Here is a 10,430-nt window from a genome sequence, read left to right as displayed (position 1 = left end):
TGATATGTATTCCCAGTCATTTGACTCATTTTTGTTTTTTGACATGATTTGGTTTCTCCTTTAGTTGGCTATTCCTGTAGGCTAGTTCCTCCCGTTGCTGATTTGCATCATTGTTTTTCATCTCTTCCTCATGGAATATTTTGCTGAGAATGTTCTGTAATGCTGGCTTTCTTTTTGTAAATTCTTTTAGCTTTTGTTTATCATGGAAGGATTTTATTTCGTCGTCAAATCTGTAAGTAAGTTTTGCTGGATATAAGATTCTTGGTTGGCATTCATTTTCTTTCACAGCTTGGTAAATGTTGTTCCAGACCCTTCTAGCTTTTAGGGTCTAGATTGAAAAATCTGCTTATATTCTTATTGGTTTTCCCCTGAGTGTAATTTGATTATTTTCTCTCGCGGCCTTTAAAATTCTGCCTTTATTTTGTATGTTAGGTATTTTCATAATAATGTGCCTTGGTGTGGGTCTGTTGTAATTTTGTGTATTTGGAGTTCTATAAACCTCTTGTACATGGTTTTCCATTTCATTCTTCAGATTTGGGAAATTTTCTGATATTATTTCATTGAATAGATTGTTCATTCCTTTTGTTTGTTTCTCTAAGCCTTCCTCAATCCCAATAATTCTTAAACTTGGCCTTTTCATGATATCCCATAATTCTTGTAGATTCTGTTCATGATTTCTTACCATCTTCTCTGTTTGGTGAACTTTGTTTTCAAGATTAAATATTTTGTCTTCATTGTCTGAGGTTCTGTCTTCCAGGTGTTCTATCCTTTTGGTTATGCTTTCTATGGAGTTTTAACTTGGTTTATTGTTTCCTTCATTTCAAGGACTTCTGTTTGTTTGTTTTTTTTTTTCAGTATCTCTAACTCTTTATTGAAATGATCTTTTGCTTACCGTATTTGCTCTTTTAACTGTTGATTGGTGCAAATTATTTAATGCCTGCATTTGCTCTTTTATCTCCTCCTTCACACCTGCATTTGTTCTTTCATCTCCTTGTTTGCTTCCCTAATCATTTTAATGATGTACATTCTGAACTCCCTTTCTGACTTTTCTTCTGCCATGCTGTCATTGGGTTTTATTGATGTAACATCTAGATTTGTTTGCAACATTTTCTTTTCTTGTTTTCTCATATTGGTCAGATATCAGTGGGACTCTGAGATATTGCAGATTTCCTCTTTGGCTTATAGTGTCCCTGTAGATTTCCAGTATATCACCTCCCAGCCTTCAGTAGCCTGAAGTCTTGGAGGAACTTGATAATGCAGTGCTTCCAGAGAACGCTGCCCCTAGTCTGCTACTGGGTCCAGGGCTGGGAGCTGGTTCTGCATGGAAATCCTCTCACTGGGCAGTCCTGCTCCTAGAAGCTGGCTATAGACAGGGTCTGCCCCCATTGAGGGAGCCAGGCTGCTAGGGGAATGCCTCCCCTTGTCCTGCTCTGGTCCCAGAAGCCGCCTGTGGGCCTGGCCCGCCGCTGGGTCCGGGGCTTGAGTCGGCTCTGTGTGGAAAAGCTCTCACTGGGTGGCCTGCTCCAAGAAGCTGGCTGTGGATCGAGCCTGCTGCCAGAGGGAGCAGGGCTGCTTGGGGAAGTCTCTAGCTGCCCTGTCCTGCTCCGTGAAGCTGCCCCTGTCTGGGCCTGCTGCCTGGGCTGAGCTTCACCCCGCAGCCACTGGGCCGGTGGGAGAGACTCACCCCACAGCTCTATGTTAATCCGAGTCTCTCAATGCCTCCCCTTCTTGAATCCTGGGTTCTGGGGGCGACGGGAGATGCAGTCTCCCTCTAGTCCACCATCTTGTGTACTCATTCACTTTTTTTTATTAATGTGCAACCCAAAAGTTTTCTCCCTTAGGTCATGGGAGTTCTGGCCTTTATATTTGCCAGGATCCAAGAGAACCAAGATCACTTTAATGATTCATTTAAATAAATAAATAATTAAACAGAATATTACACATTAACGATCACTGTTTATTAATAATTTCTGGAATAGACCCAAACAAAATGCCCCTTTTAAGGTGTATTTCTTACAGAGGCTCCCACCAAATCCTTTACCTGCTGGCCATTATAAACAGGTGAAATAATGATAGTGGAGCTGATAAAAGGTTTGAGGATTGGAGGTGATAATAGTAACAAGGTGCTGGCCCAGTGCCGCACTGTAGCCCTGAGTGGTATCTATAAAGAATGAGTTCACAGAGTAAGATGCCTTCCTCAATAAACAGTTCCTAATCCTCTCTCTCGCTTCACAAATAGATAATTCTAGAAATTATTTCACTATGTGAACTATGATAAAGCATTGGAAACTTTTAAATAGCTGCATTGAAATATCCCCATCCGAGCAGGATGCACTTCTTGCCTGACTGGTGTTACGCTACACAGACCTGAGGACCTCTGTAGAGCAGAGGAAACCATTGTTAAACCACTGAAATTCTTCCTTAAAGATCTCCCCAAATACACTTTTAGTGTGTTTACAACCAGGGTTAAAATGCTTTGTTGTCTTCTGTTTGTTCTTCAGGAAACTTGCTTGTGAAAATGAGAAAAGTTTAGATCATGTTCCCTGAGAACATACCTTATACCAAAAGCAACATGGGGATTGCACCTGCTCTACATCAAGGGTAGGGCACACTGTCAGCTTCAAATATAGTATGTACAGGGCCTCTCAAAAGTTAACTAACATCGATTTACTATTCAAATATACTGAACATAGGTAGCCCCGAAATGTGCAGCAGACTAGTACAAACAAAACATGTCTGTGCCTCTCTCTCCCTTCTCTCTGGCTAACTTTTCCTGAGACTTGTATACAGTTCTCAGAAGTCCTGATTTCTCAGAGTCAGATGTCACTCAAGTGTCTGAAAATAGTAATCTCTGTGGGCCTAAAGGTTCATGCACACATCAGTTAGTCCCAAAAAAGAGAATAATTTAAGAAAGGACTCAGAACAACTATAACCAGTTTTATAGCTGTGCCTCAGACACAAACCTTTCTGGGTTTTGCTGCAAAACTAAAAGTGCTTAATTTCTCAGCTACAAGACTACGTTAGATAAGAATATCATAATTAATAACCATGGCCAATCCTATTATTTACCATCATAGAATTTTAATTTTCAAATTGTGTGTGTGTGAAATTTGAAAAATTTCTGACAGTCAGAAATCTTAGTTTTTAAAGATAGAATTTTTTTCCAAACTAAATTATCGAGGATCATTGATCTCAAGAATTGGGTCAGCACCATATGATACATTATTTTTCAGAGTGTATCTATGTTACAATTCATTCTTATATGGAATAACAAGAGACTTTCATTTCATTTATTGACTTATATGTTGATCATATAAGAAGATGTATCAGAGGGTAAGGGGTAGAGGGTAGGAATGATAGTAGAGTGAACAGACATTGTTACCTCATGTACATATATGACTGCATGATCTATGTAATTTGTATAATCAGAAAGATGAGAGATTGCACTTCATTTATGTATGATCTATCAAAATGTATAAATGCATTCTACTGCTATGTATAACTAATTAGAACAAAAACAAGAAAAAAGATGTGTCAGAAAAGTCCAACTGAAGCTGGGGATGGTGGTTCATGTCTGTAATTCCAACTACTTACTACTTAAAAGGCTGAGGAAGTATAGTGGCAAGTTTAAGGCCAGCTTCATCAATTTAGCGACTGTGTATGTACTCAGTAATGAAGAACTCAGTGGCAGAATTTTCATTATGACAAAAAAGGGAAAAAGAGAAAAAGAAAGAAAGAAAAGAAATGTCTAAATGAACTTTTTTCTTGCAAGTGTTTCTTTTCTTCACAACACATTGTGTGGAATTCTCAAAAATTGATTAAAAAACATATACCTATATAATCCAGATATATTTGTTCTCATGAGCTGTAGCAAATTTTATGACAAAGTTTTAAGTTTTGGGAATGAGTCACAGACTTAGGTTATCACATTTTCAACTTTTAGTGATGCAGATTTTGAATATCCATACATGCAAAATATATATAATAAAAATATTCATTATTCAAGTAAACAAGTTGCTTTTCAGTCCAGAAGGCAAATTATAACTTTCTCATACTTTTAAAAGACATTCTTTGATGTTCTCATTTATGCACAAAAATGCTTCTAGATTGCAGCTCATTATTAATATTACTTCCCTTGTTCTTTTACTGATTCAGAAGACTCATGCTTATGATATTTAAAAGAAATGTTAAGAAATTTATCCATATTTTTCTTCCATTGTTCTATTCAATATTTAGTGATAAATTCTTTAATTAATCATAAAAAATCACTGCTCACATATTTGTTCAGTCAAATCATGCATTTTTTAAGAAGTAAAAGGTCTACATGAAATGAAGTTAGTGAAATTTTAAGAATCATGATTATTTCAGTCCAGATTCCCATCAATATATGAATGAATCAAGAAAGGTGGTATATATGCACAATGGAGTATTACTTAGCCAAAAAGAAGAATGAAATAATGACATTTGCTGGTAAGTAGTTGGAAATAGAGAACACCACACTAAGTGAAATAAACCAGACTCAGAAAATCAAGGTATGAATGTTTTTTCTCATTATATGGAAGCTAGAGCAAAATACAGGAAAGAAGGTGTTAGCAGGGGTAGGGTGGGGATCAGATATCATAGGGAAGATCAGTGGTATAGAAGGTAGAGAAGGTAGAGAGGAAAGACCGAAGGAATTTAACAAATCATGTTACATGCATAGTAAATGTACCAAAGGAAATTTCATCTTTCTTCTTTATGTATATGTGGAAAGAAGCAACAAAAAGAAAGAAAGAAAAAGAAAGAAGGAAAGAGAATAAAGAAAGAAAGAGAGAAAGAAAGAAAGAAGAGAGAAAGAAAGGCAGATCAGTAGAGTACATGAAGGAGAATAGAAAATGGGAGAATGGGAGAAAAAGTTGATGAAATGGGAATTTAAATCAAATTCTGTGCATGTATGGCTTTATCAAAATTAACCCAACTACTATGTATAATTATAATGCTAATTTTTTTTTAATCATGATTTTTTTGACAGCAGAGTCCTTCACACAAAATGAAGTGCAAGCAGGCTGCACACTCAGACCTGAGATGGCCCACAGAGAGTGATGAGATGTTTCTCAAGTGATGCTGATAGGAAGCCCATTGATGAATGGTTGCTAAGAAATTTTTATTGTGATTTGCTTGAATTAATGTAATTATAGTTTATACCATAAACATATTTTACTTCTTAATGAAGTTATTATTTCAATATGTACCAACCCAAACAGAATTATTTTAGTATTTTTTCAAAAATAGAGTGCCCATACATTAGCCACCTGTAATACTTTCCTACCTGATTAAGGAATATAAGAATTTAGGTGTATTTTAATAGAAGAACATACAATATAAGCATACCACACAAGGTTTATGACAGGAATGAGTTATGAGAGAAACCTTTATAAACTTACTCTTATTGCTAAATAGTTTCATTTGCTGTCAACAATGTATTTATTTGGAACTAAAAAGGCTCCTTGCCAGGTTGCTTATTGCCCCCTTTACATCCTTATTCCTCAGGGTATAGATGAAGGGGTTGGCTGTAGGAGTCACCACTCCATAGAAGAGAGCCATAAACTTGGGCTGATCCCTTGTAATGGAAGAAGGGGGCTGAAGGTACATGCTAATGGCTGGGCCATAAAATAAGAAAACTACAATGAGATGAGAGGAACACGTGCCAAAGGCCTTTTTCCTTCCTTCAGAAGACTTAATGTTAAGTACAGCACGTCCAATACTAGCATAGGAGGCAAGAGTTAGGCACAGAGGAACAACTACGATAAAAATGCACACCACAGACAGTGCAAGTTCATTGGCCTCCTTTTCCCCACAGGCAGTCTTTATAAGAACTGGAATCTCACACACCAAGTGATCCAGTTTATTGACACCACAGAGTGGCAACTGAAGCGTTACAGTGGCCTCTGAGACAGCATAAGTAATTCCACCCAGCCATACAATAGACATTAGCTGGATACAGATGCGCTGATTCATGATGCGAGAATAGTGAAGAGGTCTACAAATTGCTACATAGCGATCAAAAGACATGAGAGCCAGGAGAAGACATTCTGTGGCGCCCATAATGTGGTAAAAATAAAGCTGAACTGCACACCCCATATAGCTGATGGTCTTCTTAGAGCTTCCCAGGTTAAACAGCATCTGAGGCACAATGCTTGTGGTGTAACACATGTCCAAAAAGGAGAGGTTGGTGAGGAAGAAATACATGGGACTGTGGAGACGGGGGTCTAATCTGGACACCAGAATGATGGTGATGTTTCCCATCAGGGTCATGGGATACGTTATCAGAAGAATAATGAATAAAAGAATTTCTAGCCAAGGTAGCTCATCAAAGCCTAGTAGAATAAATTCTTCAGGCTGACTTTCATTAATGAGTGCCATTCTCTTCAATTTATTTCACCTTTCAACAAAAAGGTCAGAAGAGTTAAAAGCAATGAAAAAACATTCTTACACATTGACCATACAATTATAGAAGTTGGGATATAGTGACTCTTTGAGGGGGGATATGCAAAGCCCCAACACCAGGTGACCAAATTTCATTTCACATCACTATAATTAAAGGCAGTTGCTTTGAGTAAATAAGCTAAACATTCTGAGACTGATTTTTTTCCTCTATATAATAAGGCTGTCAATAATTATCTCCTTGAATTATGGTGAGGATTCAATAAAAATTAGAAATGACTGTGTTGAGGAAATTCTAAACAGTGTTTTTCAAACATTAACTAACATAAAAATCAGCTGCAGAGACTGTTAAAATGAAATCAACTGGTTTCTACCTCCAGGTGTCTGATAGAGTAGATATAACCTGGAGACTGGAACCACATGATTCACTTATTAAGAAGAGTAGAACTATAAAGGTAGCAATAGTAACAGAAGAAGGAGAAAACCAGGAGCTCTGAGAATCATCAAGAAAGGCCTATTCATGTCCTCCTAGGTAGGTGAATATTCTTATTATCTCCATAGGGAGTGAGGATACTAGATTTCAGTAAATCTCTTTTAACTATATGGAATTGAGCAAGAAATTCAAACACTTTCAACATCAGTTTCCTGTACGTACATTGAATGGGTTAAGGTCCAGTAATCACATTGGTTTCCCCATGCATGAGAATTTTGTGCTTGTTTGTACTTCTTTTCTTGCCTAATTATGTACTTCACACTCTAAACATTTGTTTAGTGTTTTGCTTTAGATAATTAATTCATCAAATTTTTCATTTATCAAGTGACTTTATTATCTTAATGAAAAAGTTTTGCCAGTTACCAGTGACCCACATATTATAGATAACTACAAAGACATTTTGGGATTTCACATAACTGCTGCCAGGAGAAAAGTCAATATCCTGATTTATGCCAGAGACTTATTCAAATCCACAAGTGATTTTACATTTCTAGTAAATATCATTTTGCTTTTCAGATGGAAGGGCACATTGAAACCAAAATCAACTAACTGAATAAAGTAGCATGTTGAGAAACATAGAAGTTACTCTGAAGTATATTTAAGGTTTATGATTGTCCTTCAACATTTCCATGTAATTCTCATACATATTGCAGATTCCATTACTTTTGTTATCTTTGACTTCCAGTAATTATCCATCACTATTTCTCTACATAGGGATCTATTTTTGCACAAATGTTTAAAGTCCTTGCCATATTGCCATACTGCATACTGCATTCCTCTTATGTTCTATTTCTATCTCCACTTACCTTTATATCTTAATGTATCTTATTCATACTTTATTTTTTGAGGATTATTTTGTTTTCTGCTTTTATTTATGCATTATACTTTTACATAGTATTTGGGTTCATTTTGACATAATCATACATTCATGAAATTTACTCCATTTTAATAACAAGTAACCCCAGCCCCTCTCCTCCTCTCTCCCTCTGCTCCCCTTCTCCTATCGATATACCTTCTAATTATTTATATCTTTTCAATTGGTGCTTTATAAATACACACAAAGTTGAAGTTTGCTGTGGTATATTTATTCATGCATATAGCATAATTTTGTCAAATTCATTCTGCATTTTGTTCCCTTTCTCATCTCTCCTACCTCCTGCTCAATCTCCTTCTACTTCATTGATTTTCCCTCTGTTTGCATAATATCCAACCTCTCACCTTTTTATTTTTCCTTACTTTGCTCTGGCTTCTGCATATGAAAGAGACCACATGACCCTTGATTTTCTGACTTATTTCCCTTTAGTGTGATGTTCTCCAGTTTCAAGACATTTCTCAAAAGGCGAAACACAAATGAACAAAATGTACATGAAAAATGTTTAACATCCCTAGCAATTAGGGAAAAGCAAATCAAAACTCACTGAGATTTCTTCTCACTCCAGTTAGAATTGCAATTATCAAGAATACAAATAAAAACAAATGCTGGTGAGGATGTGGGGGAAAAAGGGACATTCATACATTTTTGGTTGGACTACAAATGAGTGCAACCACTCAGAAAGAATATGGAAATTCCTCATACTTCATTCTTATCATATATGGTATTTAATTTATGCCTATAATACTTTTTAACTTTATGAAGAGTAAAAGAAGAAATCAAAAATTATTTTCATCTGACACCAAAACCTCTAGCTGAAACATGGAGAAGTCAATCCATGAAATGTTGACTCTAAATTAAATAATCATTAATATATGTCACATTGTTGACTGAAAACTTCACTCATCATTTAAGCATTTAATATCTGTCAGAAATATTCTTTATTTTAATATAGATTCTCATAACTTCAACTTAAGTAAAAGACTGAGGGAGTCTTTAATTTTAAGTGGATTCTAATTGTTCCTAAAGTCACTGAACTACGCATTTCCATTTTAGAAAAAGTTCCCTGAGAGATCAGTAAAGGAAAGGGACCAAGGAGAGAGAGGAGAGAAGAGAAGAGGAAAATATTGGGGAATGATATTGGCCAATTATATTGTTATATTGTGTGCACATGAAAATACATAAGAACAAGTCCTGCCATTATGTATAATTATAATGCACCAATAAAATATAGGAAAAAAAGAGAAAAAAGCTCCCTGATGTGAAGCACTCTCCAGCTTTATGTCTTTATTAGTATTATCTACACATAGATCCACCTTCCAAAATAATGCATGACCTTTAAAAAAAAGTATCTTTTTTACTTACCTTATCTTGATATTCTTCAATAAAAAGGAATTTTAAGGGAATTTATTTCAATGTTTTAAACTTTCAGAGACATAGAAGGAAACTGTAGTTCACACAGAAATTTTTAAGAATTTAGTAGTTGATATTTTAAGTTGACACAGGTTCTCATTTTTAAGTTGTTACAGATTCTGAAGAGAAAAATCTGTATTAGGAAAGCAACAGTAGAAAATCTCAAGCAAGCATTGTGGGACTGCTGTTTGTATATTATTCCTGAGACCTCTTGGAATTGTTATCACACAGGTCTTTCATTTAGTCTTCTCCCAGATGAATTAGCAGAGCAAGTTCCTTAGAACAGAGCTCCCTGTGGAAATGCTTCTGATGTACAATTTGTTGCCTACTGAATTGAGGTTGGGAGTCAATCTCTCTGTGTTAGATTTGTTAAAAATGAACTCATCCCATTTCTCAACACACTGAATATTAATTTCTAGGAGAATACAATTAAAAATAAATAACAATAAATAAGCAGGACACAAAGCAGGCTAGTTGAATAAATGATTTGTGGAATTTGTAGAAAATATCTAAAATTATCTTATTTCACTGTTTCTTAGAGCAGTTCACAAAGATTTAATCATCTGTATTCATAACAATTAAAGGGCACAAAATGAGTTTGAAAGAGAAGCAAAAATGTGATCTTTCCAATGAGAAGCATTCAAATGATATTTTCTAAAAAAAAAAACTTCAAAATATTAAATGGTTTTATAAGAACAGGACAAAAATATCCCTTTCTTGTCTCTGTATTTTCTGTAATTGCTTCTACATAATACTTGTCACACATGTAGGTAGCATTAAGATTTTTCAGATATGCTGAATAAGAGGGACAAATGGAAATGTTTTGATAATTGTCTCTTTGGTATAATCTCTTTCTTCTAAATGTGACCTCTAATATCATGAGTATGTATTTTCATGTATTGAATATGTGATGGACAGTTTGTATTCCATCCCCTTCCCAAATCTACTCTCTATCCCAATATGTTTGTCTTGTGGGAAGAAAAAATTACAAGAAATTTATTTATGTATTTAACTGACTTTTATTCATGATTCATGAACCTGGGCAGCTTCTAGTGTCAAAAACAACAGAGAGCTTCCACCGGTCAGTGGTAGAACAGAAAGCTTTGCAAGATATGTACCAGGAAATAAGTAGAAAAATTGACTTGTTGATGTCAAGCAGTTGAAGTTTCTTTTCTTTCTTAAATTTTTTATGATATTTATTTATTTATTTTATAGGGGTTAAAGTAGGGA

General features: G+C 35.4%; 1 protein-coding gene across 1 annotated transcript; it reads right to left on the bottom strand.

The window, feature by feature from the left end:
- Positions 1-5,463: 5,463 nt before the first annotated feature.
- LOC306666683 (olfactory receptor 2B6-like) lies at positions 5,464-6,402 on the bottom strand (the record flags this gene model as incomplete). Its single annotated transcript, XM_079148905.1, has 1 exon — positions 5,464-6,402. The coding sequence occupies one exon, from the start codon at positions 6,400-6,402 to the stop codon at positions 5,464-5,466; it is 939 nt and encodes a 312-aa protein (XP_079005031.1).
- Positions 6,403-10,430: the final 4,028 nt, after the last annotated feature.

The sequence above is a fragment of the Sciurus vulgaris genome (genome assembly GCF_902686455.1).
Source record: "Sciurus vulgaris genome assembly, chromosome: 7".
Classification (NCBI taxonomy): domain Eukaryota; kingdom Metazoa; phylum Chordata; class Mammalia; order Rodentia; family Sciuridae; genus Sciurus; species Sciurus vulgaris.
This window is presented reverse-complemented; position numbering and strand designations above follow the sequence as displayed.